This window comes from Bos indicus, chromosome 16, assembly GCF_029378745.1.
Source record: "Bos indicus isolate NIAB-ARS_2022 breed Sahiwal x Tharparkar chromosome 16, NIAB-ARS_B.indTharparkar_mat_pri_1.0, whole genome shotgun sequence".
Lineage (NCBI taxonomy): Eukaryota > Metazoa > Chordata > Mammalia > Artiodactyla > Bovidae > Bos > Bos indicus.
The window spans coordinates 31,411,625-31,439,602 of NC_091775.1; the positions used below are offsets into that span (position 1 = coordinate 31,411,625).

Here is a 27,978-nt window from a genome sequence, read left to right on the forward strand (position 1 = left end):
CGTTCCTGCCAGTCAGCAGTTTGGCATGTAATTCCTTTCAGGGTCTCTGATCAGTCAAAGACCTATTGCTGCTTCTGAAGCCTGGACAAGACTACTTGTATGAACTTCCCCAACATTTGTTTAGTGATTGGCTGGATTATTTTAGTGAAGTTTTATTTCCTACCTGGTCACTGTGGGATGGTAACAGTTTTTGTAGGGCCCCCTTTCTCTCGACCACACCAAAGTGTGAAGTCCACTGATTGCCGACTGATTGCTCTATTTTCAACAATGACCAGGGGCATAAATTGCTCTACGAACTATTTCAATCAAATTCTGGTTCCTTTTAAAAAAGGATTAGTTTCTGAGATCAGTGATTGATATTTTTCTGAGTCCGGGTGGGTTCCTCCCCAGCAAACCAGACCAAAAAAAGTGAGTCAGTTGTGTCCAACTCTTTGCGATCCCATGTAGCTCGCCAGGCTCCTCTGTCCATGGAATTTCCCTAGTCAAGAATACTGGAGTGGGTTGCCATTTCCTTCTCCAGGGTATCTTTCTACCCAGGGATTGAACTGGGGTCTCCTGCATTGCAGGCCAATTCTCTACCATCTGAGCCACCAGGGAAGCCAAACCAGAGAACCTGTACTTTAACCTGTTATCTTGAATCTCCGAGTTGCCCTTCATCACAGCACCTCTGTTCTAAAGAGTGCTCTTAGTGTTGGACGTCTCTAAGGGGGCAAATGAAGTCAGTTCCTCTTGGAAGAGGTTAAGCGCCCAGGCAAGATCTCTAAACCAGGGCTCTGGATTTGTGGGTGGGGACACAAGGAAGCTACTCTGTATGACGGCCCTGCTCTAGAAGCCCAGTTTTTGGTTAGTGTAGAACAGCAACCTGCAGTCATCTCAGCTTGTCTCTCCTGGCAAAGAACTACCACCTCGGGAGCCAGGGCAAGTGTGGTCAGCACCTGAGTATTCTCAGCACGCTGCAACCAAGGCAGAGTCTCTGTTCCATGTGTGGAAACTGGGTAGAAGAAGGAGCTCCCACCTCTTACCCATACTTTCCCACATGAAGCCTCAGTCACAGGTGGAAGGGGGCAGGGTGAGAAATGCTGACATTATCCTCTCAGGAAGAAATCCCTCCTCCTGGGACCCAGGGAGAAAGGGAGCCCTGTGCTCTCAGCTCCAGCAGTCTGGAGTTGTCTCTCCTTGGTTCAGCTGACAGTGGCGAGAGAAGGAATAGTCTTGCTTAAACACCATGGACTCTCCTTTCTTACCAAATTTTGATAGATTTCTTGAATAGATCTTTCTTCATTGGCTGTTGCTCTTAGAACCATTTCCATTTCCTTTTGTTTTTTTTTCATTTTCATTTTTTTGTTTAATACTTTTCACCAGTTTTGTTGGAGAGTGGGACAGGGTAGCATCTTATGTTGCCATGTTGGGAATGGATCTCTGATGCTGTAGTTTATGCTATTAGCGTAGCTGAGTGTTGGATATGCTATTCTCAGAAAGTTAATATGACTGGAGACAAGCCTTTCAAAAGTTCTGAGGACCCATAACAGCAACTGTTGTCATAACAGCTGCTAAGAATAATCAGAGAACAAAATGAATGAACGGTAAGTTACTAGCTTAATTTCTTACTAGATGTAAAGATCTGCAAAAAAATTGGATGACAGGAAAACTAATGATTGACTTAAATTTGTGATTTGACTATAGAGAGAGAAGAATTCTGGGAGCAAATGTGTGATTTCCATGCATTCCAGGACCACCACCATTATACAAGACCCTAAGAATCCAGGACATACGAAGACATTTACTTTTGACCTGGCATATTGGTCTCACAGTGGATTTCAAAAGGATAAAGATGGTGTGTTTATTTCAGCTGATCGTGGCAGCAAATTTGCAGGCCAGGTAAATTACTTTAAAATAGCATCAATGGAAGTTTTTTTTTTTTAAGTGTTAACAATATATTAGTACATTGATTTTTTTTATGAGGTCCAAAAGCATAACTGTTGCCTAAATAATTCTTTAGACACTTAAGTCTGTTATTTTTCTGATGTATTTACATGTTTCAAAAAAGGAATATTGGTCAAGTCAGTTATATTTTCCTCTCTGATATAAGCAAAATAAGCCAAACTTGTGTGGCACTCGGCATTTGAGAATTTTGGTTTATCGAGTATTTACCATGTGCCATACACTATTCTGCCTGAAAGTTGCTCAGAATTTGGTGTAGGGAGACAGGCAAAAAAGTGCATTCAAATGCTACAGGTTCTATAAAAATATATGTGGGATACAATGGGGTACAAAGGAAAAGTCATTTCAATGTGGATAGAGCTCATTAACCTGCATAAATCTATGTGTTTGTAATTTCCGCTTTGAAAAAATTTCAACCATAATTTCTCCAAGTATTTTTGGCCTCCCCTTATTTCTTCTATGACTCCAGTTACATGTATGCTTGAGATTTTCCCACAAGTTACTGAGGCTCTGTTCATTTCCTCCCAACCTTTTCTCTCTATTCTTCTTGTCTACTCATCTTTGAAAACTCAGCTCAAAGATTATAGCCTTTATTCAGTTCAGTTCAGTCACTCAGTCGTGTCCAACTCTTTGCAACCCCATGAATCGCAGCATGCCAGGCCTCCTGGAGTCCACCCAAACTCACGTCCATCGAATTGGTGATGCCATCCAGCCATCTCATCCTCTGTCATCCCCTTCTCCACCTGCCCCCAATCCCTCCCAGCATCAGAGTCTTTTCCAATGAGTCAACTCTTCACATGAGGTGGCCAAAGTACTGGAGCTTCAGCTTTAGCATCATTCCTTCCAAAGAACACCTAGGGATGATCTCCTTTAGAATGGACTGGTTGGATCTCCTTGCAATCCAAGGGACTCTCAAGAGTCTTCTCCAACACCACAGTTCAAAAGCATCAATTCTTCAGCACTCAGCTTTCTTCACAGTCCAACGCTTACATCCATACATGACCACTGGAAAAACCATAGCCTTAACTAGATGGACCTTTGTTGGCAAAGGAATGTCTCTGCTTTTGAATATGCTATCTAGGTTGGTCATAACTTTCCTTCTGAGGAGTAAGAGTCTTTTAATTTCATGGCTGCAGTCACCATGCAGTGATTTTGGAGCCCCAAAAAATAAAGTCTGACACTATTTCCACTGTTTCCCCATCTATTTCCCATGAATTGATGGGACCAGACGCCATGATCTTAGTTTTCTGAATGTTGAGCTTTAAGCCAACTTTTTCACTCTCCTCTTTCACTTTCATCAAGAGGCTCTTTAGTTCCTCTTCACTTTCTGCCATAAGGGTGGTATCATCTGCATATCTGGGGTTATTGATATTTCTCCTGGCAATCTTGATTCCAGCTTGTGCTTCTTCCAGACCAGCGTTTCTCATGATGTACTCTGCATATAAGTTAAATAAGCAGGGGACAATATACAGCCTTGATGTACTCCTTTTCCTGTTTGGAACCAGTCTGTTGTTCCATGTCCAGTTCTAACTGTTGCTTCCTGACCTGCATATAGGTTTCGCAAGAGGCAGGTCAGGTGGTCTGGTATTCCCATCTCTTTCAGAATTTTCCACAGTTTATTGTGATCCACACAGTGAAAGGCTTTGGCATAGTCAATAAAGCAGAAATAGATGTTTTCCTGGAACTCTCTTGCTTTTTCCATGATCCAGCGGATGTTGGCAATTTGATCTCTGTTTCCTCTGCCTTTTCTAAAACCAGCTTGAAAAACAATGGTTGCTTAGAAATAAAATTTAAGAAAGATAAAAAAAATAAATAAAACCAGCTTGAACATCTGGAAGTTCATGGTTCACGTATAGCTGAAGCCTGGCTTGGAGAATTTTGAGCATTACTTTACTAGCGTATGAGATGAGTGCAATTGTTAAACCACCCCTAAAAATGCTCTGTCAAATTTTTCTGACTTCACAAACTCACTGAAAGAATTTCATAGGTCCCCTCAGAATGCACTTTGGGAACCACTGTCCTAGAGCAATCAATAAAAAAATCTATCAAAAAAAGTAATGAGTCAACTGTGGGAAAATGAAATTATGAAAGAAACTTGGAGCATGGCAGGAAAAGAATGGGAGGGAAAAACAAAGAGGAGATGAAATAAGCAGAACACAAATAGCAAGATAGTAGATTTAATGCCAACCATTGGTTATTATATCAGGTGTAACTAAACATGCCAATTAGATAGTATAGATAATCAGATTTGATAGGTAAAGCTGGATCCAACTATGTCATCTTAAGTGCACGCATGCTCAGTTGCGTCCCACTTTTTGCAACCCCAAGGGCCTGAGGCCTCAAGGCTCCTCTGTTCAAGGGATTCTCTAGGCAAGAATACTGGAGCGGGCTGCCAGTTCCTACTCTAGGGGAATCTTCCTGACCCAGGGATGCAACCTGAATCTCCTGTATCTCCTGCACTGGCGGGCAGGTTCTTTATCACCAAGCCACCTAGGAAGCCCATATCTGTCTACACAAACACAATTTAAATATAAATAAATAGATACTCGTGTTAACACTAAGAAGAGGAAAACTACAGATGCTATATTTACATCACACAAAGTAGACTTCAGAACAAGAAATATTTCATACATACCATCCTAAGTGGGTATGTACTTATTAACAGAACTTGAAAGTACACAAAGCAGAAGCTGATAGACACTGAAAGAGAAATATTCAAATCTACCGTTGATTGGTGACTTCATCACTCCTCTCTGAGTAATAGAGCAAATAACCCCAAATCAATATTATAGATAACCAGAACAATATTATCAACCTACTTGACAACTATAGAACAATTTTGCTACCCTCCGTTCAACCACAGCACTACACACTTTTTTTCAAGTGAGCATGGAACTTTATGGTAAATTATATTCTGGATCATAAAACTAGTCCCAATAGATGTAAGATAACTGAAATCATACAAAGTATCTTCTCTGAACACAATGGAATTAAACTAGAAAGGAATGACTGAAAATTATTAGGAAACTCCACTAATATTTAGAAAATGACAGTCTTCTAAATAATCCATAGGTCAGGGAATAAAGAATACAGGAAATTGGTAAATATTTTGAACTGAATGAAAATCAAAACATTTATCAAAATTTGTGGGATGCAGCTAAATCAAGGCTTAGGGCATTAAGTGATTATATTAGAGAACAATCTCAAATCAACAGTCTAGGTTCCTCCACCTAAGAATTTAGGAAAATAAAAGTATAGAAAAAGCAAGAAAGGGATTAAAAAAGACTAATTTAAGACAGTAAAATAATAGATCTGATAGATAGAGTGCCTGATGAACTATGGACAGAGGTTCATGACACTGTACAGGAGACAGGGATCAAGACCATCCCCGTGGAAAAGAAATGCAAAAAAGCAAAATGGCTGTCTGAGGAGGCCTTGCAAATAGCTGTGAAAAGAAGAGAAGTGAAAAGCAAAGGAGAAAAGGAAAGATATAAGCATCTGAATGCAGAGTTCCAAAGGATAGCAAGAAGAGATAAGAAAGCCTTCCTCAGCGATCAATGCAAAGAAATAGAGGAAAACAACAGAATGGGAAAGACTAGAGATCTCTTCAAGAAAATTAGAGATACCAAGGGAACATTTCATGCAAAGATGGGCTCAATAAAGGACAGAAATGGTATGGACCTAACAGAAGCAGGAGATATTAAGAAGAGATGGCAGGAATACACAGAAGAACTGTACAAAAAAGATCTTCATGACCCAGATGATCACGATTGTGTGATCACTCACCTAGAGCCAGACATCCTGGAATGTGAAGTCAAGTGGGCCTTAGAAAGCATCACTAAGAACAAAGCTAGTGAAGGTGATGGAATTCCAGTTGAGCTATTCCAAATCCTGAAAGATGATGCTGTGAAAGTGCTGCACTCAATATGCCAGCAAATTTGGAAAACTCAGCAGTGGCCACAGGACTGGAAAAGGTCCGTTTTCATTCCAATCCCAAAGAAAGGCAATGCCAAAGAATGCTCCAACTACCACACAATTGCACTCATCTCACACGCTAGTAAAGTGATGCTCAAAATTCTCCAAGCCAGGCTTCAGCAATATGTGAACCGTGAACTTCCTGATGTTCAAGCTGGTTTTAGAAAAGGCAGAGGAACCGAGATCAAATTGCCAACATCCGCTGGATCATGGAAAAAGCAAGAGAGTTCCAGGAAAACATCTATTTCTGCTTTATTGACTATGCCAAAGCCTTTCACTGTGTGGATCACCATCAACTGTGGAAAATTCTGCAAGAGATGGGAATACCAGACCACCTGACCTGCCTCTTGAGAAACCTATATGCAGGACAGGAAGCAACAGTTAGAACTGAACATGGAACAACAGACTGGTTCCAAACAGGAAAAGGAGTACATCAAGGCTGTATATTGTCACCCTGCTTATTTAACTTATATGCAGAGTACATCATGAGAAACGCTGGTCTGGAAGAAGGACAAGCTGGAATCAAGATTGCCAGGAGAAATATCAATAACCTCAGAAATGCAGATGATACCACCCTTATGGCAGAAAGTGAAGAGGAACTAAAGAGTCTCTTGATGAAAGTGAAAGAGGAGAGTGAAAAAGTTGGCTTAAAGCTCAACATTCAGAAAACTAAGATCATGGCATCTGGTCCCATCAATTCATGGGAAATAGATGGGGAAACAGTGGCTGACTTTATTTTTCTGGGCTCCAAAATCACTGCAGATGGTGATTGCAGCCATGAATTAAAAGACGCTTGCTCCTTAGAAGGAAAGTCATGACCAACCTAGACAGCATATTAAAAAGCAGAGACAATTCTTTGCTAACAAAGGTCCGTCTAGTCAAGGCTATGGTTTTTCCAGTGGTCATGTATGGATGTGAGAGTTGGACTATAAAGAAAGCTGAGCACCGAAGAATTGATGCTTTTGAACTGTGGTGTTGGAGAAGACTCTTGAGAGTCCCTTGTATTGCAAGGAGATCCAACCAGTCCATCCTAAAGGAGATCAGTCCTGGGTGTTCATTGGAGGGACTGATGTTGAAGCTGAAACTCCAATACTTTGGTCTATGTGAAGAACTGACTCATTTGAAAAAACCCTGATGCTGGGAAAGATTGAGGGCAGGAGGAGAAGGGACGACAGAGGATGAGATGGTTGAATGGCATCACTGACACAATGGACGTGAGTTTGAGTGGACTCCAGGAGTTGGTGATGGACAGGGAGGCCTGCCGTGCAGCAGTTCATGGGGTTGCAAAGAGTCGTACACAACTCAGAGACTGAACTGAACTGAATGATATGCAGGTTGAAAATGAAGAAGTATAACTACTTGCAGACAACATAATTATCTATGAAAAAAGCCCTAAGGAATCTGCCAAAAAAGTGGATGAAAAGCTACTACAGTGAATAAGTTTGTTAACCAAGGTCAATATACAAAAATTGATAAAATTCCCCTATGCTACACGCATGCTTAGTTGTATCCAACTCTTTGTGACCCAGTGGACTCCAGCTTGGCAGGCTCCTCTGTCCATGGGATTCTCCAGGGAAGAATACTGGAATGGGTTGCCAGTTCCTCTTCCAGTGGATCCCTATCCAGGGATTGAACCGCCATCTCCTGTGTCTCCTGTGTTGGCAAGAGGATTCTTTACCACTGAGCCACCTGAGAAGCCATCTCTCTATGCTAGCAGTGAGCAATTGGAAATTAAGATTATAATTTATTTATGTACTCAAATCCCTGGTGGCTCAGATGGTAAAGCGTGTACCTACAATGCGGGAGACTTGGGTTCGATCTCTGAGTCAGGAAGATCCCCTGGAGAAGGAAATGGCAACCCACTCCTGTATTCTTGCCTGGAAAATCCCATGGACTGAGGATCCTGATAGGCTACAATCCATGGGGTCGCAAAGAGTCAGACACGACTGAGAGATTTCACTCACTCACTCACTCATAATCACATATAATTACAAGATCCAACCAGTCCATTCTAAAGGAGATCAGTCCTGGGTGTTCATTGGAAGGACTGATGCTAAAGCTGAAACTCCAATACTTTGGCCACCTCATGTGAAGAGTTGACTCATTGGAAAAGACACTGATGCTGGGAGCGATTGGAGGCAGGAGGAGAAGGGAATGACAGGATGAGATGGCTGGATGGCCTCACCGACTCAATGGACATGAGTTTGAGTAAACTCCGGGAGTTGGTGATGGACAGGGAGGTCTGGTGTGCTGTGATTCAGACATGACTGAGCGACTGAACTGAACTGTAATTAAGATTGTAAAATATTTACAGCAACATCAAAACCATGAACTAGTTGGTTAAATTTACAAAATCTATGCAAAATCTGTGCACTATAAAAACATTAAGAAGAGGAATACAAATCAGAAGACTCAACATTATTAAGAAGTCATATTGATCAACAGATTCAAAAAAATCTCAACCAAAACGCCAATGGTAACTTTTTACAGAAATTACACTATTTCAATAATTGACATGGAATTGTAAAGGACTTACAGTAGCCAACATTAATTTGAAGAACTGAAACCCACTGTAGACAGATCTACAATAATCAAGACAATGGATAAAGAAAATGTATGTGTGTGTATATATATATGTATGTATATGCAGTTCCGTGCTTAGTCACTCAGTCATGTCTGACTCTTTGCAACCCCATGAACTGTAGCCCATCAGGCTCCTCTGTCCATGGGATTCTCCAGCCAAGAATCCTGGAGTGGGTTGTCATGCCGTCCTCCAGGGGATCTTCCCAACCCAGGGATTGAACCCGGGTCTCCTGCATTTCAGGCAGATTCTTTACAATATGAGCCACCAAGAAATACATATGTATATATACATATATATACATATATGCACATACATATATAGACAATAGAATATCATTCAGCCATTAAAAAGAAGGAAATGCCACCATTTGCACCAACATGGATGGACCTTAGGGACATTATGCTAAGTAAAATAAGTTGTACAGAGAAAGAAATACTTACTGTGGAATATTTTTAAAAATGAACGTGATAACAGAGAACAGATTGTTGGTTTCCAGAGGCAGGGGGTTAGTGTTTGGGGGTGGAGTTGAGGGGGGTGAGACTGGTATATGGGTGAAAATGGAGAAGATCATCAAAAGTTACAAACTTCCAGTAAGATAAATAAGTCCTAGAGATGTAATATATAGCATGGTGATTATACAGGTGCTTTGCTTTATTGCACTTTTCAGATACAGTATTTGGGCATTTTGTTTTCACTAATTGAAGATTTCTGGCAGTCGTGAATCAAGCAAGCCTGAGTCAATTGGTGCCACTTTCCCAACATTGCTCACTTCATGTCTCTGTGTCACATTTTAGTAACTTTCCCAAATATTTAAAACTTTTTCTTTCTATTTCTCATAGTAATCTGTGACCAGTGAACTTTGATGATACTATTACAAAAAGATTATGACTCCTTGAAGACTCAGATGATGGGTAGCATTTTTGAGCAGTGAGATATTTTTAAACTGATATATCCATTGGTTTTTTTTAGATGTCATGCTATTACACAATAAATTACAGTATAGTGTAAACATAACTTTTATGTGCACTGGAAAACCAAAAAAATTGTGACTCATGTTACTGCATTACTTTCTTTATTGTGATGGTTTGGAACTGAACCCATAGTATCTCTGAGGTATGCCTGGAGTTAACAATCCAACGTTGTATATTCGAAGGTTGCTAAAAGAGTAGATCTTAAATGTTCTCATTGAAGAAAAAAATGTTTAACTCTGTGAAGTAATGGGTGTGAACTTCTGGTATTCATTTCTCAATAAATACATAGATCAAATCATTATGCTATACATTTGAAACTATTTAATGTTATGTGTCAATTCTATCTCAGTTTTCAAAAGACAGTTTTAAAAGACTGCAAGAATTGTGATAGTTGACCTTGAACTTCAAGTGGTCTACTCGACCATGGAACATGTCCAGGGAAACCACAAACCACTTTTAACACATTCGATCAGTCACAGCACCTTCTCCATACACTTCATAAATTTTTTTACTTTTCTTGAAATAATACACACAATATGCCAAAATGTTGCTTTTATTTTTCCATCTTCAATATTAAAATGGTTATACAAAAATTCACCAATTTCTGATGTTTTTCTAAATGTACACTGAGATGACAACTGTCACAATGCAATGTAACAAAATTGTTTCAAATGAAGTTAAAGACTATTAAGGACTACTACAACCATCTTTTAGATAAAAAACAAATGAACACTTTGGTCAACCCAATAGAAAATACTTTGGCTGGTCTGTGTCCCTTGGAGCCTTGAAATGTTTGTCTAATTGCTGAATTTTAAAGACCTAGCCCATGTTTTGTAAAATACATAAGTCCATTACTGATGGGTACTAGCTAGTTGATGGAGAAGGCAATGGCACTCCACTCCAGTACTCTTGCCTGGAAAAATCCCATGGATGGAGGAGCCTGGTAGGCTGCAGTCCACGGGGTTGCTGAGGGTCGGACACGACTGAGCGACTTCACTTTCACTTTTCACTTTCATGCACTGGAGAAGGAAATGGCAACCCACTCCAGTGTTCTTGCCTGGAGAATCCCAGGGATGGGGGAGCCTGGTGGGCTGCCGTCTCTGGGGTCGCACAGAGTCGGACAAGACTGAAGCGACTTAGCAGCAGTAGCAGTAGCTAGTTGAAGATCTGCGGTGATCCCATGGTGATCAGTATCTTCCAAACTGACAAATCTATTTTTGGTTTCCAGCTTTATTCCATTGGTTCTAAAATAGCATATGAGTTATATTTCAAGTAAGTTGAATGATACTAATTAAGGTGGAATTCATCAAAACCAGAATGTTAGATTTTAAAAGTACTGTGAAAAGTCTGTGCTGAACATAATACCTGCAATTTTCTTTCCAGAAAGAGGTTTTTCATGATCTTGGCAGGGGAATTCTGGACAGTGCTTGGCAAGGCTATAATACTACTCTCTTGGCCTATGGGCAGACTGGCTCTGGAAAAAGCTATTCCATGATTGGGTTTGGTGCAAACAAGGGTATCATTCCAAATGTGTGCGAAGAGCTATTTCAAGCAATTGAGAACCGGGACAAAAATCAAGAATACCAGGTATGTATTATTCTAGAATCCCTTCTTTAAGGAAAAAAAATTTTTTTTCATTTTGGAAATTCTTTGCCCCCAGTGGAAGTTATCAGTGTATCTATTTAGGATAATGTTAATCTTCCATACCAAAATCCTTATATCATTACAAAATCAAATAAAGTGTTGAATTTTTCTGGTTCTATGGAGGCAAACTCAGGAAAATATTTTTTAAAGGCATTTTGAGTGTCATAGAAGCAGACATCTTAAATGATGACAATAACAAGAGACCGCTGTGGAGTCTTATAAGACAAAACCCTAGCCAGCTCAAGTTTCTGGTTCCCTTTGCTCCCCTCTTCTATCAAGGTGTGTTCTCCTCTTAATTTATTCTTATTTCTAAATTAAGAATATTATCTTGCTTCTTAATTGTCCTAACATAGCTTCTTACTTTCCCTAGAAGGTGAAATACCCCACACAGAAAACTCTAGTACACTGATGAAAGAAACTGATGAAAACGCAAATAAATGGATATGCAGCCCATGTTCATGAGTTGGAAGAATTAATACATTTAAATGCCCATACCACTCAAATTTATCTACTGATTCAATACAATCCCTATCAAAAGTCTAGTGACAAATTTCACAGAAGTAGAATAATTCTAAAATTTGTATAGAACTGCAAAGATCCCCAATAGTCAAAACAATCTTGAGAAAGAAGAACAAACCTGAAAGCATCACACTCCCTTGTTTCAAACTGTACTACAAAACTATAGTGATCAAAAAAATATACTACACTGCTATATTTAAAATGGATAACCAAGAAGGACCTACTGTATAGCACATGGAACTCTGCTTGATGTTATGTGGCATCCTGGACGGGAGGGGAGTTTGGGGAGAATGGATACATGTATATGTACAACCGAGTCCCTCGCTGTTCACCTGAAATTATCACCACATTATTATTCAGCTATACCCCAGTACCAAATAAAAAGTTTTTTAAAAAGTGAAAAATAATTACAATATTCTTCAATGTCAATTACTCACCTTTTCAAAAAGTGTTTTTTATGAAGTTTGCTCTGATTTTATCTTTTTCTTTCAATGGTAGGCTTTTAAATACTTTCTCTGGAATTATATTTTCAAATATCTAGGAATTCATTAAATTTTTAAATTAAAGAAAGTATGATACTGGTACAAAAATAGACACAGAGATCAACAGAACAAAACTGAGAGCCCAGAAATCAACTCATACATACATGGATGATTAATTATGAAAAAGGCGTGAAGAACATGCAGTGAGAAAGGAGAGTCTGTTCAATAAACAGTGTTGGGAAAATTGGCTAGTCGCATGCAAAAGAATGAAACTAGACCACTATCTTATATCATAGGGTTTCCCTGGTGGCTCAAATGGTAAAGAGTTTGCCTGTAATGCAGGAGACCCAGGTTCAGTTCCTGGGTCAGGAAGATCCCCTGGAGAAGGAAATGACAACTCACTCCAGTATTCCTGCCTGGAAAATTCCATGGACAGAGGAGCCTGGCAGGCTATAGTCCATGGGGTTGCAAAGAGTTGGACATGACCGAGTGACTAACACTTTGCTTCATCTTATACCATACACAAAATTAACTTAATATGTATTAAATACTTGAATGTAAGACTTGAAGCCATTCACTTGCTAGAAGAAAGCATAAGCAGTAACCACATTGAATTCTTAGCAGTGTTTTTGTGGCTCTAACTCAAAAGTAAGGGAAAGAGAAGCAAAAATAAACAAATGGGATCAATAAAATGAAAAACCTTTTGCACAGAGAAGGAAACCATCATTAAAATGAAAAGGCAGCCTATTGAATGGGAGAAGATATTTGCAAATCATACAGCTGATAAGAGGTCAATTTTCAAAATATATAAATAACATATACAACTCAACAGCAAAAAAACAAACAACCCAATGTAAAAACGGGCAGAGGACCTGAATAAGCACTTATCCAAAGAAGATATACAGATGACCAATAGGGACATGAAAAGATGTTCAACATCACTAATTATTAGGGAAATGAAACTCAAAACCACAATGAGATATTGTTACCAAAAGTGGGCTAACTGCTTGCTGCTCAAAAGCCAGTATAGATGACTGCACAATTTTTTTTTTGTCTTGTCTTCATGAAGTGACGTGAAATGAAAGTCGCTTAGTCATGTCTGACTCTTTGCGACCCCATGGACTATACAGTCCATGGAATTCTCCAGGCCATAATACTGCAGTGGGTAGCCTTTCCCTTCTCCAGGGGATCTTCCCAGGGATGGAACCCAGGTCTCCCGCATTGCAGGCAGATTCTTTACCAGCTGAGCCACAAAGGAAGCCCAAGAATACTGGAGTGGGTAGCCTATCCCTTCTCCAGTGGATCTTCCAGACCCAGGAATCAAACCAGGGTCTCGCATTGCAGGCGATTCTTTACCAACTGAGCTATGAGGGAAGCCCGTTTATCTTCATACTAGTTTGTTTAATTGGTTGATCCACAGCCTTTATTATATATTTACCTTTACTAGTGGGATTTTTCGTTTCCTAAAGATTCTTAGTTACTGTAGCCTTTTCTTTTACCACGTAGAGAGACCTATTAACATTGCTTTTAGGGTTGACTTAGTATTGATAAATTCTTAGTTTTTGCTTGTCTGGGAAGCTCTGGAAATGGAGGGGCTAGGGTCAGAGCCAGGTGTGAGCTGAGGCTTCTCCTCTGCTCAGTGGCTGTCACTGCCCAGTAGGGGGCGGCGTTGAGTCCCAAGTTGCCAGAGCCGAAGCCTAGAGGGTTGGGTCCCGGATGGCTCCTGCGTTCTAAGTGTGTGTTCTTCCCCTTCCCAGCACCAGCAACCTTACCCGCAGAGGGCAGCAGTGCTGAGACAAGATGGGGGTGGAGTGGTTGCTCGTCTCTGGCTGGGGGCGGGGCTCGCCAGGGCAGTTGCAGGAAACTGACCAGAGTCCCATGCAGTTTTAATCTGTCTTCTGTGCCTTGTTTCTGGAGTGAGCAAGTGTGGGGACGTTCTTAGGAGTGGAGTCTAGGTTGCTTACAGCCCTCTGTCAGTCCCACTGGTTTCCGGCCCCCCTAGGGGGACTCATCCTCCTGGTGACAGATCCCGGGCTGGGTTGACCGTTGTGTTTTCATACGTCTCACTCCCTTCAAGCCTGCAATATCTCTCCTCTTCTGTGTCCCTCCCAGGGGAGCAGACCCCAAACGGATTCCTTCTCTTCCTTTCCTACCTAATTCTGTGTGGATCTCTTCTACCACCTTGGTTGTGTAAGAGTCTTTCAGCCAGTTTCTAAATTTTGGTGAGAATTGCTCCATGTGTAGATGTGTTACTGATGTGTGAGTGGAAGGAAGTAAGCTTCATGTCCTCCTATTCTCCCATTTTGACCTTCCCTCCCATTTGTTCATTTTAAAACTGTGATGCTCTCTGAAGCTAGCTGGAAGTTCTTGGGAGGTGGGGTTTGACTGGCAAGACTCACCAAAGGGTGACTAACAGGCAAGCCAGCTTTTCCGAAGGAGGGTATAGTGGCGGCAAAATGTCAGTGTCTCAGAGCCTTTTCTCTAGACCAGAGTCACTGAGTTTCCTCCCATCTTCTGTTTAGGAGGTAGGAGATTGGCTAACGTTGCTCCAAAGGCATGGTAGGGGTAAAGACCAATCTTTTTCTCTGCATGTGTTCAGATTGGAGAGTGAACAATAAAGAAAAAGCCTTTTTTTCTGGTCACAATAGAGACCAAAATACACACACACTTTGGTACCTGTTTTTAGTTTATGTTAAGAACTTCCTCCATGTCATTAAAATTATTTCAGAATCTCATATTGCATGTGAAATTGAGTGTCGCTATTTTAATATTTAGGTTTTTCCTTTGTTGTACATTTATGTTGTTTCCATAGTCCTTTTTTTTTTTTTGTCCCAAAGGTGACTGTTTCAAGAGAATCTTAATTTCCTTTATGCTCTTTCCTATACAGGTTACATTCAGCATGCTGGAAATTTACAACGAACAGGTAATAGCGATTATATTTTCTGACAGACAATTCTGAGTGATTCTCTGCAGCTTAAAAAATGGCAGGGGCTCCCCCTCATCCATCCTGCAGATAAGTCAACACCCGTTAGCCTGGTATCGGCTATCCAGCCCTAACCTACCTCACTTTAGCTGGGTTCCACTTCGTCTTATGGCCTTCTACCTCCACACACTCCTTGCATCAGCCACATAGAACCTTCCTTCCTTTCCCAATATGTCCTCTCCTACATCTGTCCTTCCTCTGCCTGGAACACCCTTCTTGTTTCTCTGGTCTTAGAGAAACCACTGAACTGCAAGTCCAGTTCAAATGTCAGCTTATCTATACATCCTAAAGCAGTTGGCTTCAGTACAGGGGTTGGCAAACTTTATCTTCAAAGTACAGACAGAAAGTACTTTAGACTTTGAGGGCCTTTTTAAAGTCTCTATCACAACTACTGTACTGTGCCCTCAGAGAGCAAAAACGGCCACAGCTGAAGTGTAAGTGAAGTGTAAGTGAGCTGTGTACCAATACAACTTGGTTTATAGACACTGAGGCTTGAATTTCACATAATTTTCATGTGTCACAAAATATTTTTCTCTTGATTTTGTTCAGCCATTTAGCAAATCTGATCATAGTTGGAATATGGTTTCAGACCCCTGCTCTCTCAGTTACTAGCTTTGTGACTTTGGACAATTACTTTATCTCAGAGCTCAGATTGCTTATTTATAAAGCAGAGAATTTAAAATAAGACACAACGAGGGACTTCCCTGGTGATCTAGTGGCTAAGACTCCACACTGGCAATGCAGGAGGCCAGGGTTTGATCCCTGGTCAGGGAACTAGAGCCCACATGCCGCAACTAAAAATCCTGCATGCTGTAATGAAGGTCAAAGATCCCCCAGCTGCAACCAAGACCCAGCACAGCCAAATAAATAGATATTTTTAAAAATAAATACAGTAAACTAGACTACACATTGAGATGTAGTGTTAAGCAAATACTAGGTATTCAGAAAGTCCTTTTTCATTCTACCCTTTCCCTTTGCCCTTATACTATAAAATTTTATTTCCATATTTATATTTCTAGAAGAAAGGATTACACCTTTCTATTTGCAATACTTAGTATAATATTTGGTTTAAAATGGATGCCCCAAGGTTTGCTAAATGGATAAATTCACAAAGGTATCTATAATTGTAAGTTTCTTAAGGGCAGTTTCATATCCTAAGATTTCTTATATAACTCCAAGCACCATCCAAAGTCTTGCGCTTAATCATTGCTAAATAAACATTGATGGAATAAATCCATCCATGTTTTTCTCTTTATATTAAGGAGAGAAAATACCCATTTTGTTTCTCATATGCTTCCACGAGACATTTATTATTGTTGAAAGTTGATGGCAAATTCAAATGGGTTGTTATGCTAAGGTCACTGATTAAGTTTTTATTTCTTTCAAAGTGATGGGCCTGGAAGACAGTATGACTCCTTTATTTCATACCAAATAGGCAGCTTCATTTTGTTACTAAGTTCAGATGGAAGGAGCAGGGAAATGGCATCACGTTGTGGGCCCTCTACTGATACCTATTAATGAAGATAATCTCTCTGGTTTTGTTTTCTCATCTCTAAAATAAGGACATGGACATGCTTATAACCTCTTCATGTCTCACCAGCTAGGGGTCTGGTATTTTTCCAGTAGTACTTCAATAGTCAAAGTGAAGTTTATTAGAAACTTCTAATGTTTCAGACATCACACTAGACTTTGAGGATGAATAAAACCTAAGATGTGATTTCTGCCATGGAGAAGCTTGGTGGGAGATTTTACATCCTCTCCAGACAGTAATAAAATATATCATGTATGCTGCATGAATGCTAAAAAGGCATAGAAGAGAGAGCAACTAACATACCTGCGATTGTTGGTGTTGTTTGTAAATGGAGGAGTTAGACTGGATCTTGAAAGATGCTATGAGTTTGGTGAGCCAGGAGGAGGGTTGCTGATTAGTACCAGCAAGTCCAGGGACACATGAAAGCACATGGCGTTTAAGGGAACAGTGAGGGCGCCAGGTAACCAGAGTGAGAAGCATGCAGGGAGGTGAGAATGGGGAAGCATCAGGAGAGGGAGCTGAACATCAGTTGCCAGAAGGCAAAGGCCCTTTGGTAGGCAATGGAGCATCAGCGAAAGATTCTAAACAAGGAAATAAGAAAATCAGCCTTGGGTTTAGAAGATTTCTCTAGCAGCAGAGTGAAGTTGTATTTGAAGGAGTGCCAGATAGAGGCAGAGCTAGGAGAGTCCCGTAGGGGCTGAAGTGAGTGAGGAAGGTCTCATCATTGACTCAATCTCCAGGTACTACCTGGAGAGTCCAGTGCCAGGAACTGCCCTCATCTCTGGGCCCTCACACTTCCATTCTATCTGGTTAAACCTACTTAGCTTTTTTTTCTAATGAGCCCTATTCAGACGTATCTTTAGCCTTAGATGCCACTTCTTAACAATTTACATCGCTCAGTGGAAGTTATAGGAAAGGCTTTCTAGCTAAGGCAGAAGTTGTCACCATTTCAATGTCTTCCTATCTCTGGCTATTCTATCCACTGTCCTAGTTTTTCTTGCCTGAATTCAATCTGTGTGTGATCTTGCCTCTGTTGCAGGAAAGTGAAAGAAAGTAAAAGTGAAGTCACTCAGTCATGTCTGATTCTTTGCGACCCCATGGACTGTAGCCTATCAGGCTCCTCTGTCCATGGGATTTTCCAGGCAAGAGTGCTGGAGTAGATTGCCATTTCCTTCTCCAGGGAATCTTCCCGACCTAGGAATCGAACCCGGGTCTCCCGCATTGCAGGCAGATGCTTTACCGTCTGAGCAACCAGATAGGAAGGGGAACTCTTTTCTGGGCCAAGAGTGGGTTCTCATCTAGCCCTCAGAAAAGAATTATCCATAGGACAAAGCTAAAGCCCTTATTGGGAAGGGGGCCCTGGGGAGGAGAGCAGCAGGGTAAGGGGATCCAGGAGAACTGCTCGGCCACGTGGCTGGCAGTCTTGGGTGTTGTGGTCATGGGGTTAGTTTCCAGGTGGTCTCTGGCCAGTCATCTTGCTTGGCCCATATTTGGCCTAACTCAGGGTCCTTCCTTGTGGCGTGAGCATCTCTCAGCTAAGATGGACTCCAGCATGAAGGATTCTGGGAGGTTAGTAAGACATATTATGGGGTGGTGTCTGTTCTCTCCTTTTGGCCCCTCTTGAATTCTCCCAGTTAGTTTTATGTGCCAGCACCAAGTTCCTTATCAGAAGGGACCTCCTGGTGTGAGACAGCTCATGCAAGTAGTTATCATTGTGCCTGGCCGAGGCCGGTGGTTTCTGTCAGTGGTTCCCTAGCGACTTGACTCTAGGACCTAAAGCTACAGAATATTTGAGCTGGGGGTGATCTTAGAAACCATTTAGTCCATTCCCCTCCTCCTATGAGGAAAAAACTGACCATGTAGGAGACTCTCCAAAGCTCTCACAGTTTGGAGGCAGGACCAGAAGAACCCAGGTCAGATTCCCAGCCCAGACCTCACTGCATCATATAACACCAACTCCCCTCTGCAGGGGCTCAGGCTGTAGCAGGCTCCCATAGCTCAACCTGCTGTGGCCGGGCAGAAGTGGCTTTCTGGGGGGAAATGCAACATGGGCTTTCACCTGAGGCCACTAAGTGTGACATCACACAAATCTCCAATAATAATAATAATAATGAGATCCAAAGAATTACCTATATTCCTGTGTTAGGTTAGCCTATGGCAAATCCTGTTTGGGTTAGATAAATTTCTTGGAAGTAGAGATTCAGAGTGGTGGCAGTTGTGGCAGCATGATTTAACCAACCAGTCCATTCTGAAGGAGATCAGCCCTGGGATTTCTTTGGAGGGAATGATGCTGAAGCTGAAACTCCAGTACTTTGGCCACCTCATGCAAGAGTTGACTCATTGGAAAAGACTCTGATGCTGGGAGGGATTGGGGGCAGGAGGAGAAGGGGATGACAGAGGATGAGATGGCTGGATGGCATCACTGACTCGATGGACGTGCGTCTGAGTGAACTCCGGGAGTTGGTGATGGACAGGGAGGTCTGGCGTGCTGCAATTCATGGGGTCACAAAGAGTCGGACATGACTGAGCGACTGAACTGAACTGAACTGAACTGATTTAACCTAGGCAGAACATTAGGTACTTTGAATGTTATGAACTTTTAATTAAGTTTCATTTATCACTGTTCTTAGAAAAGTAAGACTTCATTATTTTGTGATATAAAATTTGTGACAATTCAGAAAGAGATCATTTATTTTTATGTTTTCCACAAAGGAGTTGCTAATCAATTGCAAGAGTTAACAAGATTACTAGGAGCATATTTAGGTTAATAAGAGAACAATATTTTCAACCACAAATGCTTTAAAATCACCACTGGGGCTTCCTCAGTGGCTCAGATGGTAAAGAATCTGCCTGTAACACAGGAGACAAGATTCAATCCCTGGGTCAGAAAGATTCCCTGGACAAGGGGATGGCTACCCACTCCAGTATTCTTGCCTGGAGAATTCCATGGGCAGAGGAGTCTGGCAGGCTCCATGTGGTCACAAAGAGTCAGACATGACTGAGCAACTAACAGTTTCACTTTCATTTAAAGTCAGACAACTGTAGATACCAACTAAAATTTTTTTCAAGCTACAGAAGCAGTTCCCCCAATATCCTACATGCAATGTATTAAACATTTCTTGTTGACTTAGCTCCAGTTACACTGTTCTCTCCAGAAGCATTTCACTGGGTGCCTACTATGTGTCAGGAGCTATGTTAGGATTTACTAGTCAACTCCCACCCTCAGGGATTTTGCAGTCTGGTTGAATTGCTCTTGTTTTTGTTGTTTAGCTGCTCAGTCATGTCCAATTCTGTGTGACCCCATGGACTGTAGCCCACCAGGCTCCTCTGTCCATGGGTTTCTCCAGGCAAGAGTACTGGAGTGGGTTGCCATTTCCAGGGGATCTTCCACACCCAGGAACTGAACCTATGTCTCCTGCATTGGCAGGCATTAATTCTTTACCATCTGAGTCACCAGGGAAGCTCTGAAGTGCTCTAGGTACTTGAAAATAATAAAACTGAATTCCTTAAAAAAAAAAAAAAGCTTCTGATTTCACTAACTACAACAGGTTTCTCTATTTTCTTACTTGTCATTTCTTTGTTTCTTACTTATCTAAGTTATGAGGCTGTCTGGTACCTACAGAACTTTAACATTTATTTATTCATCCACTATATATTTACTGAGCATGTAATATATTCTACGAGGAGCTATAGCAGTGAAGTAAACAAAACTCTGTGCCTTCCTGAAGTTTGCATTACTTGTTTTACCACAGGTAAGAGATTTGCTATCCAGGATCAAGAAACCCGGAGGGCTAAAAGTAAGGGAGGACCAACAGCTGGGCTTTTATGTGGATGGTCTGCAGTCAGTGCCTTGTGAGAACTATGCCCAGATTGAAAGACTAATGGAACAGGGAGCAAAAATAAGGACCACAGCTTCGACCAACATGAATGCCAGCAGCAGCCGGTCTCACATGGTCATCACCATTCAGTTCAAGCAGGTAAGATTCAATTGGATGCCAATGTCCCCACTTCCCACCAAGGTCGTCAGGGGATGTGTTCCCAGTAGCATTATGGGCTGGTGAGTATTATGGAGTTTTTTAGATTTGATCTATGGATTAAGATAGCTATTTCCAAACATAGACTATAGGGTCAGAAGCAGGAGAAAGTAAGACACTTGTCTTTTCCTGCCTCCCTCTCCCCACATCCATGCCCCACTCTGGCCTAAGTGATCCCATTACCAATAGAGGGTCGCTAGTAAGGTCCCAGAAATGCCCGTAGGGCTAAAGGCTGTTTTCCCTCAAGTAAATTATATACTTTGAGAAACAGGTTTTGACCCCCAATTTGATGAAATTTTGGAAATAGGAGAATGAGTCTGTGGTTTGTCGTGGGGAATTCCTATTAACAGTCCTTCTGTGCATCACCAATATAATGATGGTCAGCTTTCAGATCCATGAGGCTAGAGGACAACCAGATACTGAAGTGTCTTCCTGAAATTTGTAAGTCCAAGATAAAGCCTTTGAAACCACATCATCCATGTAATGCTCCACTAGCTAGAATCTTTGATAAGCTAAAGCACACTTTTCTCCTCCATTCTCCTTGGTTGGGAATGATGTAGGGAATGATAGCTACAATTATGGACAATTTGATTCAGAAATGGTTATCATAAAGCCTGGGTAAGCATGAGAGTTAGCTACAATATTACCACCTCCTTCTCCTAAGCCACAGCACTAGTAATAGATGAAATAGTAATAAATGAAGATTGTCCTGTTCTAGCCAGGATTGGTAGAAGAACACTAGACCATGTATGACTCCATTTACCAGCTCTGAAATTGTGGTAAATAACTTACCTTTCCTGAGTCACAGCTTCTTGTTCTGTAAAATGAAACAAATAGTTATCCTCATGGGAATGTTGGGAAGTTTAGATATTACATTTTAAAATTTTTATTTATTTTACTTTTGGCTGGGCTGGATCTCCGTTGCTATGCAGGCTTTTCTCTGGTTGCAGTTAGCAGGGTCTGCTCTCTAGCTGTAGTGCACAGGCTTCTCATTGAGATGGCTTCTCTTGCTGTGGACCATGGGCTCTAGAGAACAGGCTCTATAGTTGAGGCATATGGGCTTACTTGCCCCCTGACATGTGGGATCTTCCCACACCAGGGTTTAAACCCATGTCTCCTGCATTGGCAGGTAGACTCTTTACCACTGAGCCACCAGGGAAGCCCAAGATACTACATTTTAAAGAACTCTGTAAACTTCCCTGGTGACTCAGACGGTAAAGAATCCACCTACCATGCAGGAGATCTGGGTTCTATCCCTGAGTCAGGAAGATCCCCTGGAAAAGGGAATGGCTACCCAACTCCAGTATTCTTGCCTGAAGAATCCCATGGGACAGAGGAGCCTGGCAGATTACAGTTCATAGAGTTGCAAAAAGTTGGACACAACTGAGCAACTAAGCACACAAGTAAACTTTTAATTATTATTCACTTGATTTTACAATGTAGGTAAGATGTTACATTGATAGACTTTATATGAATGTAACATTCACTTTATATGAATGTAACATTCACTTTATATGAATGTAACATTCACTTTATATGAATGTAACATTCACTTTATATGAATGTAACATTCACTCTATATTCATAGACTTTGTATGTACTATATTTACAATGAATATAAACTGTTGCATTCATAGACTTTATATATGGTTTTCTGTGCTATTTTTTAATTTGGTATTTTAGAGGTAGGAGACAAAATTGACTGGATATAAACAAGCATACTCTGTTTATTGATGTCAGTAGCAATATTAGCACCTAACAGTGTATGCCAGGCATGATTAGAACCATTACATCTATTATACTTTCTCCTCATAACATCCCAATAATATGCTATCATCCTGATTTTACAACTGAGAAAAGTTAAATCATAGCTCAGAAAAGTTAAATCATTGGCTCACTGTTACATGACAGCAAGAGAACCTGTAGCGTTCTTTCTGCTACATGACTACACCATCCTGAAGAGTTACTTACTTTGCAGATTTCACATTATCTTTAAAATATTTATTGAGTGGGAAGTGGTTAGGACTCTGCACTTCCACTGAAGGCGGCACATGTTCAATCCCTGTCAGAGAACTAAGATCCCACATGCCACACTTAATGATTACAGAAATATTAGGACAATAGTTATGACCAACCTAGATAGCATATTGAAAAGCAGAGACATTACTTTACCAACAAAAGTCCGTCTAGTCAAGGTTATGGTTTTTCCAGTGGTCATGTATGGATGTGAGAGTTGGACTGTGAGGAAAGCTGAATACCGAAGAACTGATGCTTTTGAACTGTGGTGTTGGAGAAGACTCTTGAGAGTCCCTTGGATTGCAAGGAGATCCAATCAGTCCATTCTGAAGGAGATTAGCCCTGGGATTTCTTTGGAAGGAATGATGCTGAAGCTGAAACTCCAGTACTTTGGCCACCTCATGCGAAGAGTTGACTCATTGGAAAAGACTCTGATGCTGGGAGGGATTGGGGGCAGGAGGAGAAGGGGATGACACAGAATGAGATGGCTGGATGGCATCATCGACTAGATGGATGTGAGTCTGAGTGAACTCCGGGAGTTGGTGATGGACAGGGAGGCCTGGTGTGCTGCAATTCATGGGATCACAAAGAGTCGGACACGACTGAGCGACTGAACTGAACTGAACTGAATACATAACTGGAAATAACGCTACAGAAGGGAAGGGGCAACTGAGATGTTTGGACCTAAGAATGTTATTGTAAAATGTCATCGTAAAGAGGATGGCATTTTAACTTGCAAATTTTATTATATCTTTTTTGAGTGTGAAATACAATTAGAAAAATATTTCAGAATGTAAATGTGAAATAGATTGACTTCTCATGTAACCTGCTACCCCTCTAATAGCATTACTTGTGGTGCTTTCCTGCAGGTTTTCCCAGACAGAGGCCTCACCAAACAGTCCAGTATTAACTTGGTAGATTTAGCTGGAAGTGAAAGGCAGAAATCTTCAGGATCAGAAGGAGACAGACTGCGGGAAGGATCACGCGTTAACCTAAGTTTAACCAATTTAGGAAATGTCATCAGGTAAATAATCAGTGGACAGGTACTTATTCGTGCCATAAACATGACCTCAAATATCAAAATTTAGATTAATCATAACCCTTGGTTCATGACCAACTCGCATCATTGGTTTATTCCTGGTCCTCTCCTAGATTTTATTTTAAACTAATTAATTGCTTTTAGATGAAATAACAAACACTAATAAAACTACCACCAAATCCAAAAAACAGTTGGAGGTGATCACCATCTTGCTCCCCTTGGAGGTGACCTTCATCTTGAATTTTATGTTTTATGTATGTCCCTCCCGCCCCACATTCTTTCTCCCCTTCCTTGCTTCCTTCTTTCTTTCTTTTCTTATTTTATCACACGTGAATATTATATTCAGTAGCACTGATTTTTGAATTTTATAAAAGGGTAAAATATTATATTATTTTCTGGATCTTGCATTTTTAAAGTTATTTAGATATAAATTACGTTATAGTAAAGTGCACAGATCTTGGAGAAGGAAATGGCAACCCACTCCAGTGTTCTTGCCTGGAGAATCCCAGGGACGGGGGAGCCTGCTGGGCTGCTGTCTATGGGGTCGCACAGAGTCGGACATGACTGAAGCGACATAGCAGCAGCAGTAGCAGCACAGATCTTAAATGTTCAGCTCAATGGATTTTCATATATGTATATATCTATGTAATTAATGACTAGACTGAGATATAGTACATTTCTAAAACCCAGAAAACCCCCTCATGCCTTCTCCTTGGCTTTTAATCCCAACAAAAGAAATTAACCTGTTATCAAAGATTTATTTTTGCCTAGCTGTATTGATTTTCATATAAATGCAATCACTTATATCAGATCATTGTCTTTTTTTTTAATTTTATTTTATTTTTAAACTTTACAATATTGTATTAGTTTTGCCAAATATCGAAATGAATCCACCACAGGTATACCCGCGTTCCCCATCCTAAACCCTCCTCTCTCCTCCCTCCCAGATCATTGTCTTTTATATCTGGCTTCATTCACTAAGGATTGTTTCTATGGGACTTATCCATGATGTTTTGCTTAGCAATTATTAGTTCTTTTTCATGTTATGTATTATTTCTTTGTAGGAATATACCATTATTTATCCTTTCTTCTATTTCATGGGCATTTAGTTTGTTTCCAGGTTTTAACTATTATGAATAAAGTTGTTACAAACATTCTTGCACATATAATTTGGGGGAAATAATTACTCATTTCTCTTAAGTATATACCCAGGAGTATAGTTTGTTTTTAGATTCAACATTATTAACAATATCCATCTATCTTATGTGTGGCTCTAGTTAATTTATTTCTGTTCTTTTACTAAACATTGTGTCTATGAGATTCATCCATATTGTTACAGTAGCAGTTGTTACAGCATCCATGTTATTACTTATTTTTCATTCTTATGTAGTCATCCATTGTGGGAATATGCCACAATTTATTCCTTCATTCTCATGTTAATTGTTAATTTGGTTGTTTCTAGGGGTTTTTTTTTTTGCTTTTACAAATAGTGCTACTATGAACATTCTCATAAAGTCACTGAGTATCAATATATTAAAGGATTTTTTGATATCGGCAACTGAAATTATTGTGCTTTATATATAATGTGTGTGAATACCTAATTTTTCAAGATGGTGATAAATTGTTCCCCAAAGTTGTTGGTCCAGTTAACACTCCCAGTGGCAATGTATAACATATCCCATTAATCCACATCTTTTCTAAGGCTTGATGTTGTCAGATTTCTTGACATTTACCAATTTACTTTGGGCTTCCGGGATAGCTCAGTTGGTGAAGAATCCGCCTGCAATGCAGGAGACCCTGATTCGTTTCCTGGGTTGGGAAAATCCCCTGGAGAAGGGATAGGCTACCCACTCCAGTATTCTTGTGCTTCCCTGGTAGCTCAGCTGGTAAAGAATCTGCTTGCAATGCTGGAGACCTGGGTTCTATCCCTGGGTTGGAAAGATCCCCTGGAGAAGGGAAAGGCCTGGAGAATTCCATGGACTGTACAGTCCATGGGGCCACAAAAAGTCGGAGATGACTGAGCGACTTTCACTTTCAAACATACTTTACTGTGGTCTTGAGAGTCCTGGTTACTAGCAAGCTTGAGCAACATTTTATTTCTTTTTTAGCAATATATTTTCTCTCAAAAATACCTGTTCTTATATTTTCTCCTTTATTCTATTTATTTATTGTCTTTTTCATTGATCTGTAGATGTTTTAAACATATTTTTATTTCTCTTCTCTCAGGTATATATATCATAAGTATCTTTTCCCAGTTAGTAGATTGTGTTTTCACTTGTTAAAAGATGTCTATTGATGAGCAGAAGTTATGGTGTACGTTTTGCATTTTTTCATTTTCTGTGTCTTGTTTAAGAAAATTTGTACTTAAACCCTATCTATCTGGAGTTGATTTCTTTATATAGTATAAAGTAGGCATCCTTTTCATTACTTTTTCCTTACAGATTACCAATTTTTTTTGAGTCTCATTTGTTGAATAGTCTGTCCTCTCCCTGTGATCTTCTATGCTACCTCTGTCATATGTCAAAATTCAACATGTTTTGTTTTTTTTTTTAACAATTTCCTGGCTTTTTCGTCTGTTCAGTGGTCAAAGTCTGAAAATAATAAATGCTTCAACCTATTCATGGATAATGGGCTTCTCAGGTGGTATAGTGGTAAAGAATCCACCTGACAATGCAATAGATGCCAGAGACACAGGTTCCATCCCTGGTCAGGAAGATCCCCTGGAGAAGGAAATGGCAATCCACTCCTGTATTCTTGCCTGGAGAATCCCATGGACAGTGAAGCCTGGTGGGCTACAGTCCATGGGGTTGCAAAGAGTTAGACATAACTGAGCAACTGAGCACACACATCCTTGGATAATATGAAGATCTTCATCTTCCATATGTCATTGTTGACGTGTATTCTATTCTTTCAGTTCAGTTCAGTCGCTCAGTTGTGTCCGACTCTTTGCGACCCCATGAATCGCAGCACGCCAGGCCTCCCTGTCCATCACCAACTCCTGGAGTTCACTGAGACTCACGTCCATCGAGTCAGTGATGCCATCCAGCCATCTCATCCTCTGGCGTCCCCTTCTCCTCCTGTCCCCAATCCCGGCCAGCATCAGAGTCTTTTCCAATGAGTCAACTCTTCGCATGAGGTGGCCAAAGTACTGGAACTTCAGCTTTAGCATCATTCCTTCCAAGGAACACCCAGGGCTGATCTCCTTTAGAATGGACTGGTTGCCCAAATATTACCATTACTGTTTCATACAGTTAGTGTTCATTCACATTTATCTATTTTTTTTTAATTATTTTTATTCATTCCTTCTTAAACTTCAGAGCTGCTATATAAAATCAGTTTCTTTCTGATTGAAATATTCTCTAGATTTTCCCTTAATGACCATTTGCTGACAGCAAATTTAGTTTTTGTTTGGTTTGAAATTTCTTATTTCAATTCATTTTTGAAAGATAATTTTGCTGGGTATATAATTCTAGATAAGTAGTTTTTTCTTTCAGCTTATTAATGATACCATTCTACTGTTTTCTGTTGTTGACCTAATTACTGTTCCACTGAAGACAATCTTTTTTCCCTAGCTGCTTTTAAGCTCTTCTTATTTGGTGTTCTCCAATTTAATTCTGTTGCATTTTATTTATCCTGCTTGGAATTTTTTAGTCTCCATAGCTCTATGATAGTGATTTTCATCAACACTAAAAAATTCTCAGTCATTATTTTTCACATATTGATTCTGCACATTTTTTTTTCTCCTTTCTCTCCTGGAACTTCAATTACCCTATTTGAATCTTCTTTTCCTGTCCTCCATGTCTCCTAACCTATCTTTCTGATTTTTCATCTCTATGTCTCCAGGCTGCAATCTAGATTTCTTCTGAAATCTAGTGAATCTCTAGTTCACTAATTAAATTATCACAGTGTCTACTGGTGAACTTAGTTTCATTGAGTTAGACAAGGCTGTGGTCCATGTGATCAGATTGGCTAGTGTGGGGCCATGACGTGTGGGGCCACCCAAGATGGACAGGTCATGGTGGAGAGGTCTGACAGAATGTGGTCCACTGGAGAAGGGAATGGCAAACCACTTCAGTATTCTTGCCTTGAGAACCCCATGAACAGTAAGAAAAGGCAAAATGGTAGGATACTGAAAGAGGAACTCCCCAGGTCGGTAGGTGCCCAATATGCTACAGGAGGTCAGTGGAGAAATAACTCCAGAAAGAATGAAAGGATGGTGATAGAAGCAAGGTCGAATGCTGTAAAGAGCAATATTGCAT

The 27,978-nt window shown here is 40.5% G+C and overlaps 1 protein-coding gene across 1 annotated transcript in view; it reads left to right on the plus strand.

Moving 5' to 3' along the window:
- Positions 1-27,978, plus strand: part of LOC109570130 (kinesin-like protein KIF28P) — an 82,369-nt gene that overhangs the window by 7,202 nt on the left and 47,189 nt on the right. The window contains exons 2-6 of the mRNA XM_070768085.1: positions 1,684-1,878; positions 10,855-11,058; positions 15,004-15,039; positions 20,383-20,607; positions 23,550-23,704. Coding sequence (XP_070624186.1) covers positions 1,684-1,878; positions 10,855-11,058; positions 15,004-15,039; positions 20,383-20,607; positions 23,550-23,704 — 815 coding nt within the window. The remainder of the gene's footprint in view (positions 1-1,683; positions 1,879-10,854; positions 11,059-15,003; positions 15,040-20,382; positions 20,608-23,549; positions 23,705-27,978) is intronic.